The sequence below is a fragment of the Carettochelys insculpta genome, chromosome 1 (assembly GCF_033958435.1).
Source record: "Carettochelys insculpta isolate YL-2023 chromosome 1, ASM3395843v1, whole genome shotgun sequence".
Lineage (NCBI taxonomy): Eukaryota > Metazoa > Chordata > Testudines > Carettochelyidae > Carettochelys > Carettochelys insculpta.
The window spans coordinates 231,686,723-231,707,661 of record NC_134137.1 but is presented as its reverse complement, the minus strand read 5'-3'; the positions used below and the strand labels follow the sequence as shown (position 1 = coordinate 231,707,661).

The following is a 20,939-nucleotide window of genomic DNA, read 5'->3' as shown; positions in this document are numbered from 1 at the left end:
CTCCTGCATCTTTCCTCCTTTTTATGCACCTGCAGTTAAAACATTCACAGCACAAAACTTAACATTATTTTAATACAGAGAGAAGGCAGTCCCAGAGGGATATCTATTGGCCCCTCAGCAGGGGAGCAGCCTATGTGGAACAAGCTCTGCACTAGATTCAACTCAACTCAACTCCACCACCACACTTTAATCCAAGGCTGACTCTCAGTGCTCCTACCACACACGAGTAGAAAAATAGCCACCAAGTCCAGAAAGATTTAGAGTCCAATTCTAAAGGGTCACGTATGGGAGGCTCACACCACTCCCCAAACCTCCTCAAAAGCTGTTGTGATCTTGGCACAGGTCAGGGCAGCAGAGAGAGGATAGTTGCTGATGGAAATCATCTTCTCTGTATAGTCAACATTCAACTGAGGAGAAAGCAGGAAATCCATGTTGTTATCCAGTCAGTTAACACCCCCACCCAGACACTAATGCTGCACTCAAGTATGTTTCACACAAAATACTGCAATCCACCCAAAACAGATATGCACCCATTCTTGACCCTGGGCTGGACATCTACAGGTGCACAACACCTTTGATTCAGGTGAAGTGAGTGAGTGTGGGGATGGCATAAGATCAGAAAGTTTCAAGGCACTTCTGCAAGAGGAATAGAAAGGGATTATCACATTAAACATAAGCAGTCCTGGAGCAGATCACATGCCTTGCATCAGCAGCACTCCTCACTACTGCAAAAATACCATGAGCCACATAAAACAGGAGAGTCATCTACTCCACCAGGCAATCAGTGATGGGAGAAGAGATGTGTCAGCCACCACTGCCCTTACCGAGCCATGGGCAAAAGCTCCCACAACAATTGCAACAGGCTCTGAAGTGGGAACCAGTTCACGCACATCAGTAACAGTGGAGACTGAGAAAGAGGTGCCTATCTTCATGCAGCCCACAGGGAGATGATCAGTCACTGGATTCTTGATGACCTGCATGTGGAGACAAATTTAGCTGGAGTTCTAGAGGTGAGATCTTGGGACTCAAAACAGTTTTCCTGTTCGGTAGCAAAGCCTCACTTTCTACTATATTCTCAGCCCTTAAGGAGCACCACAAATTCATAAAGCTCCCTCTCAATCATTAGGAATAGTAATGTTTACCTTCAACAGTTTCTGGGGCCCGTCGGCTGCACGGACACTGAGCTTATGTAGCAGCTGAACTGGCAAGACAAAAAGAGAACTAGGAAATTTCACATGCCAATATTAGAGTACCCGTTCTTCAGAAAGCTGAGTAAGGAGTATGAAACTTGAGTTTTGGAAGCTTCAAATTTCCAATGTCTTGGGCAATGCATCGGAGGGGTAGCCGTGTTAGTCTGGATCTGTAACAGCAACGAAGGGTCCTGTGGCACCTTATAGACTAACAAAAGTTTTGAGCATGAGCTTTCGTGAGCACAGACTCACTTCATCAGATGCTGGTGATTTCCAAGACCAGCATCTGATGAAGTGAGTCTGTGCTCATGAAAGCTCATGCTCAAAACTTTTCTGTTTGTCTGTAAGGTGCCACAGGACCCTTCGTTGCTGCTTGGGCAATGCAGAGTCTTCCCTTGTGGCAAGAGCCTCTCCTCCCCAAACAATCTGTGGCAGAGGTTTCACAGCCCAAAACTTGCAGAGGTTTCCAATAAATGCAGCTTCTCCATAGCAGACAGATCCAGGGTTTGTTTTCGATACTGCCTTCCTCTGCAGCAGAGTCAGCCCATGGGTTTAAACTAGTGTAAATGGTCGACTTTCTGTAACAAAGGCTTTCCATCACAATTTGAGGACAAGAGATTTAATTTAGCAAGGGATTAGGGGTGTATCACTGCAGTGGGTGGGCCATGACCTTTGGCCTTCACTGTGTAGGAAATCAGACTAAATAAGCACACTGGTACTTTTTGGTGTTAAAGGTGTGACTCTACAGTGCTCTTTACATTTTTTTTTTGAGATTGAATATTTATGGCTTCCTTCCATCCTGTACTGCTTCATATCAAAAAGCTTCTTCCCCACTCCAAGAGGAATAGCTACTGAACCCAGAGTTCAAGCAGAGTGGGGACAAATGACAAAACAGACAAGCTGGTGTACCATAGGGACTTAAGCAAGAAGTTTGAGGGGGATGTGGAGCCAGTTTGAACCTCTTACCCATTAGACCACAGAATCGATCAAAGGTTCGGGGAATCCTGGTCTGGGGATTGACTTCAATCAAAACATTCTTCTGTGTGTGGATGTAAACCTGCAGCAGGCCAGCACGATTCAGGGGACTATCCATGAGCATCAGGAGGCTCTTAAGTGAAAAAGCACAAAATGGGGGAAGAACATTTCACCAGAAAATTTGATGCTAAGAGGGACTATCTTGCTCAGGCAGGGGTGAGAAAATGATCCAAAGGCTGCACTGAATCTTCTGCAGCAAAATGTAAAGGGAAAGTTGTTCACATGGTTATGTGAATTTTTAAGCAATCTTTGGAAAGGCCAGTCCTGCTTCAAGAACGCTGTAAGAGGGAGACGAGAAAACATTCCCTTTCGGCAATTTCGCATAAGCGCCTCCTGCGGGGGCTGGTTCCTGGCTCTGGCCAACGCTGTCTTACCTGGTGTGTGATGTCGGGCCTCACCTCTCCCGGGTCCCGACCGCTTCGCAGCAGCAGTGATTTGTGTTTGTCGCAGTTAAGCAGCTCGTATGTCTTCCCCACCTGCGGCAGAGAAAAGAAATGAGAACAAGGCGGGGGGCGGCGAGCGCCAGGGCCAGCCCAGTACGCCCCGACTGTCGGCACCTTTACGGTCTCCAGACTCGCTCCCTCGAGAAGCACCAAAAGGCGCCGCCGCTGTCCCCGTGGCCGCTTCGCCTCCAACTCCAGATCCGGCTCCTCTACTACCCTTCGAAGCTGCCGCGTGGGCGCCGCCATCTTAGAACCGGAAGCAACGTCACAGCTCAGACTCCTGCTCTTTTCGGAGGGGCACCGCGCTTCCTCCTGCGGCGCAGGGAGAATCCCCGGAAACCGGCCACATGCTCAGCACTTCCGATTTTCAACGGTCTACTTCCGGTGAACGACCCAGTGCCCTTCCGGCCCGTTACTGGGATGTTGCCATTAGCTAAAATGGCCCCCGACTTGCGTATTATGAAACCGTAAAGTAACTGCGCGCAGCAAGGCGGTTTCGGCCATATTCGAGGTGGGCGCGGCCTCGGCCCAGTTGGTTTATTTTCAGCTTCGGGGGTCATGTTGGAAAAGGGCAGAGCCGTTTCCGGTCACGGGTTCCCGGCGGAGGGGTTAGAGAGCGGACACTTCCGGTGCCCTTTCTCCCTCCTGTAGCGGCAACGTGGGGGCAGGTGAGGGGTAGTGGTTCGGGGGACGCAGGTTGAGCCCTAGGCGCAGGGGCGGGGCGGGGGGGGGGTGAGTGAGTGTCTGTGTGTCTGACTCGCGTGTGTGTGTGTGTGTCTGTCTGTCTGTCCCTCAGTGCCCGCCCGCACGAGCTCGCCATGGCCCAGAACCTGAAGGACTTGGCGGGGCGCCTGCCGGCCGGGCCGCGCGGGATGGGTACCGCTCTCAAGCTGCTGTTGGGGGCCGGCGCTGTTGCCTATGGGATCCGCGAGTCGGTCTTCACAGGTGAGTCCCGCTGGACCCATCTTCTCCCTGGCCTCACGCTCCCCATCCCCCTCGGCCCGGCCTGACGGCTGCCCGCTCTCCCCACAGTGGAAGGAGGCCAGAGAGCGATATTCTTCAACCGCATCGGTGGGATCCAGCCGGACACGATCCTGGCGGAGGGGCTGCATTTCAGGTAGGGGGAGATGCTTGGAGAGTGTGGGGGCACCTGGGGTTTGATACACATCCCTGAGTTCCTTGGCACTGAACCGTTGGGGTTCTGCCACCTACGAATTATTGCTGCCAGACCAGCAGTCAGGAAGGTTGTATTGTGGACCCAAGCTAACCCCACCAGAGCCTTCTCCTTTGGGCTATGAGGGGCCCAGTAGGATTTTGGTGTGCTCTTAGACGTGTTTCAGCCAGCATGCTCTTGACTTGTGAGTAATGGATAGAAGAGCATCTCCTTTGATGATAAGGAGTTTTTTTACTGAGTCCACACTCAGTTCCCTTCTGGAAAGGCAGCCTTTATGCCGGGAGTAGAGATATTTGTGTTGTTCCTAAATCTTAACTTAAAACAGACTCTGTCCTAGCTGGTCTAAAGATCCTGCTGTGCTCCTCAGGGGACCTGGGCTGCTGACAGAGCTTTGCAGGGTACCATTTTCAGCCACATAGCAGCAGCAACAGAGTTGGGAATTTGTACCAATGATATAGCAACAACACGGCTAACTTGAGACTCTCTACATCCCTGTATCAAGTGTCAGACACCCACTTTGTGCGTTTAAAAATGTTGAGAGAATACGAGCAATCCACTTAGAAACTAAATATCATTTTCCAAACAGGAAGAAGCTAAAGCTTTTTGTTAGGTTAGTGCTGATCTATCAGTGGCATCCCTGGGAATGTAGCCCCAATTACTGTAGGATGTGTGCATCTTGTATCATAATGTTTTATATGTTTATCTTTACTCCTCTCCTATTAGTGTGGGCAATGTTGTTATGCTAGTTTTATAGTCCGAGCACTATGACACAGGGAGACTGACTACAGGTAGGACATGCTAGAGAAGGGGCTTGAGCTAAGGTGGTCATGTGTAAGTGTTGGAAAACTGTGCATTTGTCCCATTTGCTCCTAACAGCTTGATCGGCTGGTAAGATCAAACAGGACAGATACCCACCTTAGTCAAGAACATGGGTAGGGGTGTTAATGGTTTACCAGTTCTAGTTAACTGGTACGAGCTGGAGCAGCCCATTGCCTGGCACTGGCAAGGAGTTGCTCCAGCCCCACAGGGCTGCCATAGGTGGAGGGTGCTCCGGGGCAGCTGGAGCAGTGCCCATTCGCAGCAGCTTTAGGAGGCACAGCCCTGGACCCCTGTATGCTACGGGCTGATGCCTTTGATTGGTTAGCTGGTTAAAGGGTAAGCTTACCAGGATTTTACATCCCTAAAAGTAGGGGGTAAAGGAGGCATGCCATCCCCATGCAGTGGGAGAGGCAGCTTTCCAGCATGTTTGGGGGCAGGAGGCAGCAGGTTTTCCACAACTGGCAACAGCCTTGAGGGGCGGGGGGTAGGAGGCAGAGGTGCTAGCTCAGGCAAGCAGCAGGGATGTCCTGTTAGAAAGGAGGTTCTAAAATTGTGTTTAAAACACTGTTTTGGTCTTTTACAATATTATTCTGACTTTAGACTCATTGTTTCCCCCTTCCTCCTGTTGCACATGCATACACACTCCATCCCCAATTGCCTTTTCCTCTTTGTTGGTAACTATATTGTTTATATAACCTGTGATTTCATCCTTTTCTTTTCAGAGTTCCCTGGTTTCAGTATCCAATAATTTATGATATCCGAGCTCGTCCCCGAAAAATCTCCTCCCCAACAGGCTCCAAAGGTGAGACTGTTTGCTTGCCTAAGATAGGGGAAGGGGCACGGTTCTTTGCCCTTCATTTTCATGCTATCCCAGCACTAGAATACTAGGGCATGTTGTGGCGCCTTAGCAGAACAATATGTGCAGAGGACTGGAATACTGAGAGGGGGGTCTGCAGATGTAGGGGTCTTGGCAGAGCTGGAGGCAACCGGGCTTGGCTTTGGGGATGTAGTCAGTCTGATTCTCTGTCTATTAGATCTGCAGATGGTGAACATTTCTCTGCGTGTTCTTTCGCGCCCCAATGCTGCAGAGCTGCCTAAAATGTACCAGCGTTTGGGGCTGGACTATGAGGAGCGGGTCCTTCCCTCCATCGTCAACGAGGTGCTCAAAAGTGTTGTGGCCAAGTTCAATGCTTCACAACTCATCACCCAAAGAGCTCAGGTAGGACGCAGTCAGGGACCTTGGGTTCTAGAGCTTGCCAGGAGTTAACTAACTTCCCATTCGCAGCACAGATGCACTGGATGGACAAGAGGCAGAGGTGGGTGTAGAAGGATTAACCCTTTGGCACCATATTCAGTCGTTTTTCTGCCAGGTTCAAAGATAGTGCATACCACAAGGCACCTCACCTGGCTTCTGGTGAGTGAGGAGGAGCCTGTGGTCCTGGTACATGGTGGGACCACTGACTCAGCAAAATGCAGGAAGAAGGCCCTGGAGGAAAGTGCTTATGGTCGTTCTATACAAGACAAACAGACTGAACCGACTGGTGGCTGAACACTGTTGTATCTACAAGATTCTATAGAATCCAGCAAGATAAAAGTTCCCATTAGCCAGAACCACAGCCATTTAATTTCCAAGGATATAAATCCCAAGATGTAAGTACTGGCAGACCCTGATTTTCACACCCCCGGTTATTCAACACTCCATTTTATCTGATGCTGCCTGAGGCAGTGTGCCATGAAATGGAATGTTTGATGATGGGAGGCGTGGATGATTTCCACCAGCAGTCAGCAGCCCCACAGGAGCCAGCAGCAGCTCCCCATCTGGGCCCGGAGTGGCAGGAGTTGCCCGGTGGGGGAGATGGCAGCGGAGCAGCCAGCAGCCTGCTTGGCCCAGCAAGGTCTCCACAACTTGGGGCTGGTATTGGCTCCATGCCCTTGCTGCCGGCAGCTGACAACTGGAGAGCTGGCCTGGGGCCAGCGGGGCCTATCCACCTAGGATGACAGGGGTTCTATGTTCTGGCCACAGGGCGCTCTCCTCCACAGAGCTGGCTGGCGCTCCGGCCCAGGACCAGCAGCGGCTGCCCGCCCAGGGAGCTGTTCCGCAGCAGCTGGCATCCCGCAGCCCACCCCAGAAAGCTGGCCACCATCATTTCAGAAGAGGCCAGGGCACACCCTGCCCCCCGCTCTTCCCCTCCACAACTCACCCCACCCTCTGGTTTATCCAACATTTTCAGGTATCTGACCATCAGTCGGTCCTGATTATTATGGATAACCAGGGTTTTACTGTGTATATTATTGGTTTCGGGGTCAGAAAAAGAAAATGTGAGTGCACAGTGCAGAGAGACGTCACAGGCAGGAAAATCTAATGAATATATTTTTTGGAGGCGGTGGTTAACTGCCCACATGAAGCCTGGTCTGGTAGCACAACAGGGCTAAGTTCAACAAACCAGTTGATCAATATTTAAGTGATAGCTGTTCCAAGAAGCAAGTTGTAGACAGCCCAAGAGAAAAAAGAATATTTAGTCTTGAAAAGCTGATAGTTGTTACGTAAAGAAGTGACAGTAGCAGAGCTACTCGGTAATAGTGACCACAGTGTAATAAGGCTCAATATCCCAGGGGGCAGGTGAGATACCAAAGAGTGATGCTAAGTTTGATAAGTCAAAAGAAAATAAGCAATAAAAGTAAAGTCAAAATTCCAACAGGTGGAACTGATAATACTTATAAAACCAATAATGGAGAAGACATGGGTACTGTTGATGTAAAAGACTGAGAAAGGCAAGGAGTGAACCATTATAACTGACTACAGATTCAGGATACTATTTAAGTTTGGAATTTCAAAAGTTGGGCATAATGTATCCAAAAAAAGGGAGCATAAATTGTAGCAGGCAATGTGCAGGAGGGAAATTTGAAGGGCTGAAATAGAATTTGAAGAGAAAATAGCAGATGTTATAAAAAAGATGAGATTCATTCAGCATATCAGAAGCAGAATGAAAAAATTGGTGAGTCTGCTGGATTATCCAAGGTTAAAAGGGTACAATTAAGGAAGACACAAAGATTTGGTTGAGAAGTTGTTTGTTTTCCTTGTATCAGTCTTCAGCAGTAAGGTGTTGGATGAATTTCTACCATGATCTGTCCTTTGCAATAGGAAGATGAGGTCTGTTCTTCACGGATTATTTTTAAAAGGCAAGAAATTAGCAGGCCCAACTGGTTACACCTAAGAGTTCAGAAGGAGTTCCAGGATGAAGTGGTGGAGCTGGTAACAGGAATATTTACACTCTCATCAGCAGCCTCTGCTCCAGAGAACTGGAGGATGAAAAATAGTGTACTCGTATTAGAAAAAAGGCTCGAGGAGTGATCTGAAGAATTACTGTGCAGCGAGTGTTATATCTGTGCCTGCCACACAGATTGAAATGATCATAACAAAAACCTAAAATGACCAGCTCAAGTAGTGTCCGACCTGTATAGTTTCTAGAAGAGGAGAATCAAGTCTGAGATATTTCAGAATTATTTACACACATGAGAGAAGTTGTGGATAAATGAGAAAGGAAGACACACATGCACATACGCTCACTCTGTCAGGGACCTGGGTGAGCAGGGATGAAACAAAACCTGCAGATTAAGTTATTTGGGTTGGTGTGGACCAGAGGGGACCGAGGAACTCAGCAGAGACCCAAACATTCTAGGGGATTGTGGCCCCATGGTGGTGAATGAAATCCAGTGTCTGAATGCAAAGGAATGCATATTGGAGGGGAAAAGCTGAACCCCTAGTATGCCTTACATAATTAAAAAGTAACTGTGTCAGCTCAGCAGAGAGATCTGGGCATCGCGGACAGCTTAGTGACTGCATCTGTGATCAAAAAAAAGAAACTATTTTTTCGTAGACGTGAAATGCGATTGAATAATACAGGGAAATATCCTGTGTATAAATCACTGCTACATCCTTCTCTGGATGCTTTACGCAGTATTGATGACTCCATTTCTATTGACTAGTGCAGGCTGGAGGTGGTTCAGAGAAGAGAGCTGAGATTGATAAAGAGCCTGGAAAAATGAAGACCTCAAGAAGATTGGGATTGTTTCCTTAGAAAGGAGACATGACAGGGGACGCAAGTCTCTCCAATAATGACCTCTGTAGAGAAAGGAGATCAGGAACTTCTCTTCTCCACCACTGGGGACACTCCATGTTGAAAGATGGCAAATGTAGCCACATAAAAGGAAACATTTCCACACTGTGCCTCACTAAATCGAGGAGATCATTGCCACAGCATGCCACTGAGGATTGAAACAGAATGGATATTCTTGTAGGCTTTAGGATCATCCTGAGTTAGTAAATAGCAACACATTTTGGAAGAGATGTTAAAATTCTTGCTTCAGCATTTAAGCCAATTTCAGTTATTCGATACCTGGCTGAAAACTAACATGGCTGGCTGCAGGGTTTCTTGTATATTTCACTGAAACTGCTGGTCCTGGCCAGGGTCAGAGGCAGGATAGTGGGCCAGATGAACCATGAGTCTTGGTGTGGTGTTTCTTAGGTTTTTATTCAAGGATCCTGCATTACCCAAGACTTCTCTGTTTATCGCTCAGGGTGGTGGGAACTAGGGGTCTTAGGAGTGGACTGAAGTGTGGGAGGGAGGCAGTGATGTTCTGGCAAGAATGGTAACTTGGAAGAGATGTGTAGGTTACAGTCCTTCTCCTCTTCTTCCCCACTCCTTTATTTCAGGTCTCTCTGCTTATCCGACGGGAGCTGACAGAGCGAGCGAAGGACTTCAGCCTTATCTTGGATGATGTAGCCATCACAGAGCTGAGTTTCAGCCGCGAGTACACGGCTGCTGTTGAAGCCAAGCAAGTGGGTGAGTTGGTGCTGCCCTTATGCCCAGTGTGTGCTAGGGTGTGAGTGCTGCAGGAGTGGCCCTTCTAGTTTGGAATCTTCAGCCCATCTGTCTCTGTGACAGGGGAACAGTGGGTGAACTCCATCGGAAATGGAGTGATCAATACTGCACACAGGATCCAGGGATGTATGCCGCAGGGATAAAGGCATAATACTATTCCATGTATTATTCACAATGCCTGAGAATACCTAATGTGACACCAATTTTTCAGAAGGGATTGAGAGATGATCCTGATGACTACAGGCCTGTAAGTCTAACTTCAGTACCAGGCAAATTGGTTGAAACCTGTAATAAAGAACAGACTTGTCAGACACGTAGGTGAACATAATTTGATGGGGAAGAGACAACGTGGTTTTTGTGAGGAGAAATTATGCCACCAATCTACTAGAATTCTTTGAGGGGGTCAACAAGCATGAGGACAAGTGAGATCCAGTGGGTATAGTGTATTTAGATTTCCAGAAACCTTTGGACAAGGTCCCTCACCAATGTCTCTTAAGTAAACCATCCTGAGATCAGAGGAAAAGTCCCCTCAAGGACTAACTGATTAGACAGAATAATGGTTAGTTTTCAGAATGGAGAATAGGGTAATTAGTGGTGTCCCCTAGGGGTCTGTACTGGGACCAGTCATATTCTGTATGTTCATAAATGATCTGGAGAAAGGGGTAAATGCCTGTCAAAATTTGCAGATGATACAAAACTGCTCGAGTCCCAACACCCTCTTTAAAAGTACAGTAGGGGCTCAACATTCGCAAGGGTTCCATGTTGGGAACCCTCGCAAATGTTGAATTTTGCGAATATGGTAGGCCTCAGCTGCCGGTGCTCCCTGCCTAGGGCACTGGGGGAAGCAGCAGCTGCCGGCCGCTTGCAAGTACTTGAATTCACAAACGTAAGGTTCGCGAATATTGAGACCCTATTGTATCCCACAAAACTAGGTGACTGAGCAACAAAGTGGCAGATGAATTTTAATGTTGTTAAATGCAAAATAATGCATAGGGGAAAATACAGTCCCAACTATATGTATAAAATGATGAGGACTAAATTAGCTTTTACCATTCAAGAGTGAGATCTTGCAGTGACTGAATAGTTCTCTGAACACATCCACTCCTGTACATCAGTAGTCAAAAAAGCAAACAATGTTCGGAATCACTAAAAGAGAGAGTGACTTTCTAACTGCCTTTATATAAATCCATGAATACTGCATACAGGTGTGGTCGCCTCATCTAAAAAGATATCTTGGCATTGGAAACAGTTCAGAAAGGGGAAACAGAAATTATTAGGGGTATGGAACGGCTGCCCTATGAGGCGAGATTAATAAGACACTGACTTCTCAGCCTGGAAAAGAGATGATCAACTGGGGGATATGATAGAGGTCTATAAAATCGTGGCTAATGTGAAGAAAGTAAATAAGTTATTCACTCCTTTCCATAACTCTAGAACGAAGGGGTCACCAAATGAAATTAATATGTAGTATGTTTAAAACAAACAAAAGGAAGTACACAACACGCAGTCAGCCTGTGGAACTATAGCCGGGGAGATTGCCAAGTCCAACACTGTAACAAGGTTTAAAAAAGATCTAAATAAATTCGTAGAGGTTTGGTCCATCGGTGGCTCTTAGCCAGGGTGGGTAGGAATGGTGTCACTAGCCTCTGTTTGTCAAGGACTGGAAATGTACAAGAGGCGGTTTACTTGGTGATTACCTGTTCTGTTCACTCCCTCTGGAGCACTTGGCATTGGCCACTGTCAGAAGACAGATAATGGGCTACATGGACCTTTGGTCTGAGTATGGCCATTGGTATGTTCTAACACTGAAATGCTGCTAGGATGGTTAGCCACAAGCAGCTCCAATCCTTTCCTTTTCATATAAGGAAATTCAGTGCCAAAAGTTTTGTCTAAAACAGCAATAATGTCCCAGGGCTATAATCACAGTCAGGTCTTGCAAAAGTTTTGCTCTGTTGGCCAGCATCTGGAACCTGTGTATTTGATAGGCAGTGATTGAAAGTGCTTGGTCGTGGAAGCTGGAGTAAAAAGTGCGGGCGTCAGGCCTGAGTTCCCATTGCTTCAGGGAGATAAGCTCCTTCAGTTCCTGACTTCTAGTGTTTAGCTGTATTGTGGTTGCACTTAGGGGCCCAGCGTCCCTGTGCTATGTACTGCCAACACATAGCTGGTGGTCCCATTGCCAAAACATGGACAATCTAAGTAAATGACTAGCTGGGCAAGGGCCCAGGATACAATAACCGCAGGCCCTGAGAAGCACAAGCCCAGGGAATAGACTGTAGGAAGGATCTTGCCATGGGATATGGAAGGATGGGACTTGGCTTTAATGCCTCTGGTTTTCCCTCCCTAGCCCAGCAAGAGGCCCAGCGAGCCCAGTTCCTGGTGGAGAAGGCCAAGCAGGAACAGAAGCAGAAGATTGTCCAGGCAGAAGGGGAAGCCACGGCTGCCAAGATGATATCCTTTTCCTGTCCTGTGGGTGTGGTCGGGGGAAGCCAGCTGGCGCTGGAGCAGGGCAGGGAGCCTGTCTCAGCACAGGGTATGCATGCAGGAAGCCATGTGAGGGACTGAAGGCAGATGTAATTTGCCTTCTCCTAGCATTTGTCTCTTGTCTGAGCGGAGCAAGGGAGCAGTTTGCATTGGCCTGGGGTATGGGTGGGAGGCTGGAGCCTTCATTCCCAACTGACACTGATGCACATCCATCTCCTGCCTGTGGCCGCTTGTTGTCCCACGGCCTTTGGCTGGGGCGGTATGTGCTATCTCATGAGGCCAAAGGTCAGACTGCGGTGCTGCTCCTTGTTTCAGTGAGAATCTGGTGAGCATTAGGAAGGGGGCAGCTGGGCGAGGGTCTGTTAGATGATGTCCCCTTAACTTTCTGTGGGCCTCACATTGGCGAAGCCTTGAGCAAGAACCCAGGCTACATCAAACTGCGCAAGATCCGAGCTGCCCAGAACATCTCCAAGACAGTGAGTGGCGGGGTCGGGTGCCTCGTTCCGCTTCGCAAACTTGTTTGTCCACACCCCATCCCCCCAGAGGCCACGTGATGAGTCTAAGGCGAATGTGACATGCTTCTTCCTGACCTTGCCCCTTTGCACCCCCACCGTTCTGGTCTAGGTGGGGGTTGTCTGTGCTGATCGGTGATCTCGGTGGGGAGTAGGAGCCTCCCTCTCTCCCCCACTGTAAAGCCAGATCTCTATCAAAATTCAGCACCCTATACCCAGCCACAGGTACCAAGAGGCCCAGTACCCTGTTGTCTGGGAAAGGGGCACATGCCTGCCTGGGGTTTCAAAGGTCAGTGTGATGGGAAGGTTGAATGAGCACTAGGTCTCAAAATCTGATGGCCCTGGATGTGGGACGTGGCTTTGCCTTCACTCAAACCTGCATTATTTAATAAAGAGGTGCTGCTCTACCAATACAGAGATCCATGTAGACCCAGGGGCAGGCAAAATACGCCCCCTGGCCGCATGCAGCCCACCCGTAGTCCAGCTGGTCCCTCAGACAGGCTCCCTGCCTGCTGCATCCTTGCACGCCGCTCAAAGTGGCCAGCTGCAGGAACCATGTGCTCTCTGCGCACTTCATGCCCCCACAGTGGTGTTTTGCATGCTGCCTCCACTCCCAGCACAATCTCATAGCTCCCAGTGGCTGGAAACTGGCCATGGGAGCGGTCTGAGCCATGCTTGCAGCCCAGGTAGCATGCGGAGGGCCCCCGTCAAGGGGTGCACAGAGCACATAACCCACGCAGCCGGCCACTTAGAGTGGTGTGTGGGCCAGGGCGAGCAGGGAGCCTGCCTCAGGGTCTTGCTGGGTTGCTGCCTGAGAGCTGCCTAAGGTAAGCGCCTCCTAGGCAGAACATGTGCCTGGCACCCACCACCTCTTGGGCCCCAACTCCCTGCCCTAGGTCACAAACTCACTGCACTCTTCCAAGTCACAGCTCCTTCCCAGATCCTGCACCTCCTCATACGCCTTCCAGGACAGGCAATGAGTGGTCCTGTGCCACCTTACAGACTAACAGAAATGTATGAATCCTTCCCTGAATCCTTCCCTGCACCGAAACCCCCGCCCAGGTCTTGCATGCTTCCTGCACCCCAATCCTCTGCTCCAGATCACAGTCCTGTCCTGCTCTAGGGCACACATCAAACCCTCTGTGCCCCCTCCTGCGCCTTGCCCTAGGTCACACCCCATCCGTCATCCAAACTCTCTCCCAGACCCCACACTCCTCCTGCACCCAGTCCTTTACCCTGAGCTCCCCTCTGTACCCAGCCTCCATCCCAGACCCTGCACCTCCTCCAGTGATATCATGGGAAAGTACAGCCCTAGACCACTTCCCAAATAGAAGGTATTGCCCGCCTCTGACGTAGACACTGCTGATGTGATTGTAAGTCTGGCTGATATAGGTTCACCTGAACCGAGGTCTTCTTTGATTTATGGCAAGACACCTAAAGGAGGTTTAAAAGTCCACACGTGACTTTGCATCAGCTCAATTAAATCTGTGTTTAAGCTCAGTTTAAAGCTTCCCTGGTGCAGTCTCTAATACAGAGGTCTCAGTTAGCAGGCAGAGGGCTGGAAGGGACCTCAGCCCTTCACTCAAGCAGGGCCAAGTGACCCGATAGCATCCCTCACAGGTGTTTGCCCCACTGTCCTTACAGATCTCCCAGGATAGGGATTCCACAACCCCCCTTGGTAGCCCCTAACAAGTCATCACCTCCCAGGGATGCAGGCTACACTCAATGGCACAGAGTCTGTGTCCTCCCACCCCTCACCTGTGAACTCATTTCCGCTCCAGCCACCCTGCCCTCACTTGGTCTTTCTTCCAGATTGCGGCATCGCAGAACAAGGTGTATCTCACAGCGGATAACTTACAGTTGAACCTACAGGATGAGGGCTTCACCAGGTAAGGGGGTTAAGAGAGACGCCAAACAGTGCTGGAAGATGGAGTCCTCCCTCTCCCCCAGCTCACTTCCCCTGTATGCGATTGTAAAAGGCATTCTGAGCCCCCAGAGATGAATCACATTTCCCTTGAGTGGGGCAGTCCGTGTATAGTACGGGAGGGCCTTGCTTGTATTTCTAAAGCCCAGGATACACATCGAGTTCAGTCTAACTGTTCTTTCTCTTCTCTTTTGTGGCTGCTTCTCCTGACGTGCAGAGGAAGGTAAGATGCCGATTGCTTTGGGCAAACCCTTTTCCAGCGCATGGGAGCAGACTGGTGCGTGTCGGAGAGGTTCTGACAGCCAGGGAAGGGCGCCATAGGGAGGAGAGTGGTCCAGTGGTCTGAGTGCTAGCCTGAAGCTTGGGTCCAGTTCTCTGCCCTGCCACAGACTTCCGATGTCACCTTGGGCAAGTTGGTGGGAGTCTGGTGCTTAAACGCCTGTGAGGATGGCGCCCTGCATTTCTGTCTGTTCCCCTGCTGTGCAATGGGGCTCATAGCTCGCTCTCCAGGGCGTGGGCAGGACACATCCATCACCCAGCGAGGGGCAGTCTGGCAGGTGGGGTGAGGAGCACAGGCTGAGGAGGGGTGGGCTCATGGGAGCAGGCAGTTTGCTTGGGCATTGCATGCTGTGGTGCATTCCGTCGCCCGGAGGAGGTGCTTTCTCCATGCAAGATCCCTTTCCCCCTAGGTTTCTTTATACCCCCAGCAGGTTGAAATGCTCTGTGCTCTCAAAGACGTGCAGCACTTGTGGTCCTCTCCTGGCCCTCCGCTGCTTCCCACGTTATCAGCCTGGGAAGCCAGCTTCCGTGGCCCACTTAATAGGGTAGAGCTGGGGCCTGGCAGTCAGGACTCCTGGGTTCTGTTTCAGCCATGGCCATGTCATGCTCTGTGGCCTGGAGTCGTTTTCCCCTCACTGATTTCAGCTGGGTCAAACGTTGCTTCTCCCAGGGGTTCTTGGAGCTTTGAGGGAGGTGCTAGTTTAGCCAGGGCTGGAGACCAGCTCTTCTCCCAGAGCTATTGTTGTGGCCCTTGTGGTCAGGCAGAAGCCACTGATAACCACTGCTCCATCTGAGCAGTCTGTAATGACACCCAGTCTCTCCCACAGTGACAGCCTCCTGAGCAAAGCAGGGAAGAAATGAAAGTACGGGAGCTGTTCACACCAGCCGACCAGGCAAGATGTGCGAGTGACTTGGCGATCCTCCTGCACCTGAGATTCTGCTCTGCCTGGGCCCTCCGCTGGTGCCTGTCAGTTTTCATCGACTCCCCTCTCTTGCTCCCCTTGAAATTCCCAGTGCAGTGGTCAAGCTGGCCCTGCTGCCCAGTGCTGGGAGCCATCTGTGCCATCAGGCTTTGGTTGGCTAGTTTAATTCCGCCTTCAGCTGGGTGCTAGTTAGTCCCATCTGGTGGTTTTAAACGTGGGGGCCAGTGTGAGCCCTCAGAGCCCTCTTCACACCCAGCCTCTTAGAGCTTGGACTTTCTAGGACTAGAACCATAACTGCTGGGTCTGCCAAGCCTGCAAGGCCTTTCTTTTGGTACGGGCACTTAGCTCTCAGTTCAATGAATATCAAGTTAATTTCTCTTCCTCCAACCCCATCTCTCACCCACCCACCAGAAAAAGTCTCATGAATGAAGGTTTTCATGGGGCTTTACTCAGATCACACTGTTTTATCTGCTCAGTGATTCTTTCAGACGTTTGTAAAAATTAAAAAAATCAAAACCTCTCCCTGGGTGTGTAGTACTGGAGTGTGAGTTCTGTGTTTCTCTTGGGTTAGAAGAGGTGCATGGGGTGGCAATGACCAGAACCAAGAAGACAAGTAGGAGCGAGTGTGAAACCCTCATTGTGCAGGAGGACTGATGGTTGGAGCTAACGCTCTCCTCCCAGCATGCTTTTATATCCCAACCTGCCACTCGGGCTGCACTCACAGAAGATCTGCGTGGCTAGAATGTGCACGGGGCCTGTCCCACTGCCTTTCAGCTGCATGAGCCAAGGGCAGGGAACAAGTCGCACTCCAGCAAGATGCTTCCGTGAACACTACCTCCAGAGGCTTGCTGCTTGGGAGGCTGGCTGAACAGAGTACTATTTAATACAGCCCCCGCAATGCCTTTCTTCCTCAGTACAAAGGGGAATTAGGGCCCTTAGCCCTCTGCTCCTCTCCAGCCTCTGTCCTAAACTGTCTCCTTTTGTCCTTTCTCCTGCAGGAGGCCTCTCCAGGGCCTCCCATCACATCTCCTGCTGCAGGGGCGTGGAGGGAATATAGTGCTGGCATTTTAAGCTGCTTCCTCCTTGAGTGGATTTTTGCAGTGTTCTGGGCCATTTGCACTCTCCTGGGAGTGGGGGCAGGGGGGGAGGCTGAAGTGTCCATACGGACACAGCAGAGTTTTATGGACTTAACTTTGCTTTCCTGCTTTTGTACCCTGTGCATGCTGTGAATATTAGCCCCATTTCTTAGAACAGACAACTCACCGGCCTGAGGTAGAGCTGGGCTAAGGTAATACCCAGTGTTCCCTGTGAGCTGAGCACTTGGGCAGCTGCCCCGAAGAGAGTCAGGTGTGTTGCCCCTCTAATTAGCAGAGTGCCCATCGCCCCTGGCGTGCACTTCTACTGGTGGTGGTGCACATCCCCTGTTGGTGCACATAACAAAACTTATTCTGCCCATGGGTGCAATGCTGAAAACAGTCCCCTTCTTGCTGGTTCTGGCCTTTCATTGCTACTTGACCTCTGCTTCCAAGTGGTGGAATGTCAGCTCTGGGTGGGGCTGCGTATGCTGTACGCAGTCAGCTGGCCTGAACCTTGTTCCCCTTGGTGCCTTCAGCTGCAGCATGCATGGCTTGGTCTCCTCGGCTCGCAATGGCCAAACAACTCTGCCCAGGTCTGCGTGACTGTCAGGGGAAAGTATGTCACGCCCAGGCTCAGAGAGAGGTTGGAAGGAGGGAAGGGGGAGGAAGCTGCCAGTCTGGAGGAGTTCAGTTTCTGCGTGTAGAGGGTGCTGGGCAACCAGGTCACCTGACGGGCAGAGCCCCAAAGGCCCTGACATAAATATTAATAGGGGTGGTGAGCAGCAGACCTGCCACACAGTGGGGTTCTGCCTGTTAAGGCTCCACCCTTTATTTTCCATACAGTGATGTAAACACAAAGGGGAGCCAAAACAATGTGTGCTCCAGGAGCGCTAGCTTGGGAGCGCCTGCAGCTGGGCCCTTCTCCCCAGCTCTCTGGAATCTGTCTTTTCTTAGCCCAGCTGCTCTAGAAGGGGAGGAGCTGCCCTGGGCTCTGTGGCAGTGCAGTTCTGTGCGAGGGCACCAGGGAGGGCTCCAGCTGGCTCCTGAAGAACTGTTGTGGCTGCGCAGATCGTAATTGCCAGAGGAAAGGCACTTGGCAGGCTCAGGGGAGAGCACTGTGGCAGCATCAGGCACCCCACATGCCCCTTGTCCATAGGTGGCAAAGAGGCTGAGCTGCTGTTCGGGGGGTTATGATGGCCATGAGCATAACGTGGTTCAAGCAAGAATGAGCCAAGTTCCTGAGGGACAGGTCCTTCAATTGCTATTAGCCAAGCTGCTCAGAGATACAGCCCTGGGCTTGGGGAGTCCCAGAGCCTCTGCCTGCCAGAAGCTGGGATTGGATGGTGAGACAGGTCACTCAACAATTGCCTTGGTTTGTTTAACCTTTGCACCTGGCACAGTGGGGCTGGAGAAGTCATTGGTCTGACCATCGTGGCCATTTGTATGGTCCCAGCATGTGCTACCTGCTTTTTTCCTTCCCCAGCCTGGCCATTCACCCCATAGCAGGACCATTAACATGCAGGACTCCTAGCTTTGGGTTAAGGAAATGGGCAGCAGGCCCTGAGCTGGGGCCGTGGCTGTGGCTTTGGCTGTGGCCTGGGTGGAGGGCACATGGAGCGGGGCAGTTGTTTTGCAGAGGAGGAAGAGTACAGCTGGCTTGCCCGGGTGTTAGGAAAGCACCTGCCTCGCTCTGCAGCTGCTGCATTCCTCCTGGGTTCTGCTCCACCTGGCTGGTTAACAGCCGGCGTGCACGGCAACTGCGGCAGCACTCTGAGCCCATAAGAATCACCCCTCCCGCTCCTCACTCCCTGGAAGCCTGGTCAAGCTCACCCCCCTGGGCCTGGAGAGCCTCATGGCCATTGTCTCAGCTGCCCCATCATGGAGTCTGGGGCCACCAGTGTTAAACGTTCGCTTTAGTCAGCACTGACCTTTCCATCTCCCCGCCTCTGCCAGAGCCCCCTGCCGCAATGGCTGTGCTGCCTGGTGCGGCCTGACCTCCCTGGGGAGGAGCAGCCCTTCAGCTCAGCCGCATTCCACCTCAGCTCCCTGCACCGTCGTTGCAATGGGCCAGGCAGTGTGGGCACAAAGCCCCTTCCCCACATGCGCACCTGCCCCCTCTGCCTGGCAACATGCCAGCCCTCCACTCACGGGGCATGTTTTTAGGCTGCCCGTGGTGCTCTCTCCTGGGGCCGTGCAGGGGTAACCCTCTCCCCTGCCCTCCGAGCTAGGCAGCACCTCACCTGGGCCTCCCAGGTACTGCTCCTCTCGCCATGGTGTCTTGGGCCTCTTCCCGGCTGTGAGCTGCGTTGCCTACAGCGACAGGCTCCTTGGCACCTGAGGCTCAGCCTACCCTGCAGCGTTAAGCCAAGGGAAAGCATCTTACCCTGCGCTGATTACGTCAGCGGCTGCACTCCATTGCTGTTCCCGCCACGTAGGCGGCCTGCTAGGCCAACGCACTGGCGCCTCTGCAGGCGTCCTGGGCCACGTCGGGGTTGGTCATGGCTACGCAGACACTGTTACAACAGCCATCAGCCCCAGCTGGGCCCAGGGTCTCCACTGCCCGCCCCCAGCCCCTCACCAGGGGTGGTAATAGGGATCCTGCCTGGGGACATCAGCAGTGGGGCTCCCAGCCCACCCCAGAGCTGACAGGCCTAACCTTGAGCTCTGCCCAGGGCTTGGTTCCCCAGCAAGGGGCCTCCCAGTGGTGAAACTGATGGTCTTGGCAGGGTCACAGTTGCTGTTGCAGTAGACCCCCCACACACAGTTTGCCCAGACTCAACTAATGCGTTTTCATAGTAATGCACGTCGAGTCCGGGGGGACCCTTCTTTCTTGTACCCCACCTGGCCGATCACCCCCGTGCTGCTGGACAGCTCAGGGGCTCCGGCAGCGGCAGCTCCTGCCTGCAGCTGCCCAGCACTGCGATGACGGGGGGGGCAGAAAGGGGCAGGCCACGCCACAGCTGGGGCTGCCGTCACCCAAGCAGCCCCAGGGCCGAGCCACACCGCGTTTGGGGGCCGGCAGGGGCACCATGGCTGCTCCGCGGGGCCGGCCGCTGGCGCAGGAGGCACCCGGCTCCGCCCCCAACCCAGCCCCTGCCTGCCCGCAGGGTGGGGCCAACGTTGCTGGCTGGAGCAGAGGCATCAGCCACCCACTTCCCTCAGCCAGGGAAAGTCCAGAGCTCTCCCCACCACCCCCCCCCGACCTCCCCAGTTAATACAAAATTTGATTTACGTGGAGGATGCGCAGGACGCAACCTCCGCATAAATCGGGGGTTTACTGCATCTTACATTTCCCCCCAGGCTCCCAGTGGGAGCTGCAGAGCCGGGCAGGGCGCACCAGTTCTGTTCCCCACCTGGGGCTGAAGGCGGGGGGGAAGGGCGAGGGCTCCATGGGCAGGCAGCCAGCGCTGGAACTGCAATGAGAAGGTGTATCAGCTGTGACACTGTCAAAGTATCCCTTGCACTGTGGGTAGGCTCCCCGCTGTGACGCTGAGCCCCAGAGCAGCATACGTTGCTGAGTTCTGGGGGGGCCCACCACTGTGAGCCACTGCCCCGCTGAGAGCTGGTGGGGCCCGCTATGAGAACCCCACCAGCAGCAGAAACGGTCACTTCTAGGGCGACCAGGCTGTAGCTGTCAACGTCCCTCGAGGCCCCGGTTCCGCTGGTGGCAGCGCACCTTGAGAGGACACGCACCGCTGAGAAGAGCGAACAGGGACATGGAGTCCTGCTTTAATTCCATCAGCTTCACTACAATCAAGTGCACGGTGCAGACAAGCCCTCGGCCAGGTGGGTTTGGGCAGAGGCAAGGTGAGAGATCGTGGAGGAGAAAGAGCCAGTCCTTTGCATTGTGCTAGCCCTTTTCCTGGTCTGGTCAGTGTCAGATGCTCCACTACTCACAGAGGGGCCACACGCCTGAAACTGTTTCTCTGTGGTCACCCAGGCACTCCTGTGCCTTAGCAGCTCCAGGTTCAGACCCCCCACATCGCTTTTCTTCTAGTCCACAAATGACCACACACTGGCACTGCAGCCCACACTGATCAGCAGAGACCTGAGACAGGGCTCTAACCTCCTGTGTGACTGAGCAGATGGCCCTGCTCGTTTCCCCAAGAGGTGAGAGGCGAGTAGGGGCCTGGCGCGCTGCAGCGCTGGTCCCTCAGCCTGAGCTATTTGCTGTAGCTACAAGTGGAGCTGGAATTCTCT

At 52.0% G+C, this 20,939-nt stretch overlaps 2 protein-coding genes and 1 non-coding gene across 5 annotated transcripts; 2 read left to right on the top strand and 1 right to left on the bottom strand.

The window, feature by feature from the left end:
- Positions 1–4: 4 nt before the first annotated feature.
- On the bottom strand, positions 5–3,044 carry EMG1 (EMG1 N1-specific pseudouridine methyltransferase). The gene is made up of 6 exons (XM_075001739.1): positions 2,783–3,044; positions 2,600–2,701; positions 2,157–2,298; positions 1,143–1,201; positions 825–974; positions 5–407 (listed from the first exon to the last, which is right to left on the bottom strand). Exons 1-6 carry the CDS (start codon positions 2,912–2,914, stop codon positions 294–296), a joined length of 699 nt encoding a protein of 232 aa, XP_074857840.1. The 5' UTR covers positions 2,915–3,044; the 3' UTR covers positions 5–293.
- A 43-nt stretch (positions 3,045–3,087) lies between these two features.
- Positions 3,088–16,183, top strand: PHB2 (prohibitin 2). 3 transcript variants are annotated; one of them, XM_075001728.1, is made up of 9 exons: positions 3,088–3,179; positions 3,465–3,613; positions 3,701–3,785; positions 5,384–5,463; positions 5,696–5,880; positions 9,376–9,505; positions 11,889–11,994; positions 12,426–12,501; positions 14,350–16,183. In XM_075001728.1, the coding sequence occupies exons 2-9, from the start codon at positions 3,487–3,489 to the stop codon at positions 14,428–14,430; spliced, it is 870 nt and encodes a 289-aa protein (XP_074857829.1). In that variant the 5' UTR covers positions 3,088–3,179; positions 3,465–3,486; the 3' UTR covers positions 14,431–16,183. The 3 variants fall into 3 exon arrangements, with proteins under 3 accessions (XP_074857829.1, XP_074857811.1, XP_074857819.1); XM_075001710.1 differs by lacking the exon at positions 3,088–3,179 and adding an exon at positions 3,197–3,336; XM_075001718.1 differs by lacking the exon at positions 3,088–3,179 and having other exon boundaries at positions 3,405–3,613.
- Positions 12,572–12,890, top strand: LOC142007742 (small nucleolar RNA U89). The gene has a single exon (XR_012644015.1). It is a non-coding gene; the product is annotated as a small nucleolar RNA U89 (small nucleolar RNA).
- Positions 16,184–20,939: the final 4,756 nt, after the last annotated feature.

Excerpts from the sequence above, each read along its gene's own strand:
- EMG1 (XM_075001739.1), bottom strand. The coding sequence starts at position 2,914 with ATGGCGGCGCCCACGCGGCAGCTTCGAAGGGTAGTAGAGGAGCCGGAT. Across the intron at positions 1,202-2,156 it reads TCGATTCTGTGGTCTAATGG|TTCAGCTGCTACATAAGCTC; the intron begins GTAAGAGGTTCA and ends TTGTCTTGCCAG. Across the intron at positions 408-824 it reads GAGCTTTTGCCCATGGCTCG|TTGAATGTTGACTATACAGA; the intron begins GTAAGGGCAGTG and ends CTTTCTCCTCAG.
- PHB2 (XM_075001728.1), top strand. The coding sequence starts at position 3,487 with ATGGCCCAGAACCTGAAGGACTTGGCGGGGCGCCTGCCGGCCGGGCCG. Across the intron at positions 3,614-3,700 it reads CCGCGAGTCGGTCTTCACAG|TGGAAGGAGGCCAGAGAGCG; the intron begins GTGAGTCCCGCT and ends CTCTCCCCACAG. Across the intron at positions 5,464-5,695 it reads CTCCCCAACAGGCTCCAAAG|ATCTGCAGATGGTGAACATT; the intron begins GTGAGACTGTTT and ends TCTGTCTATTAG.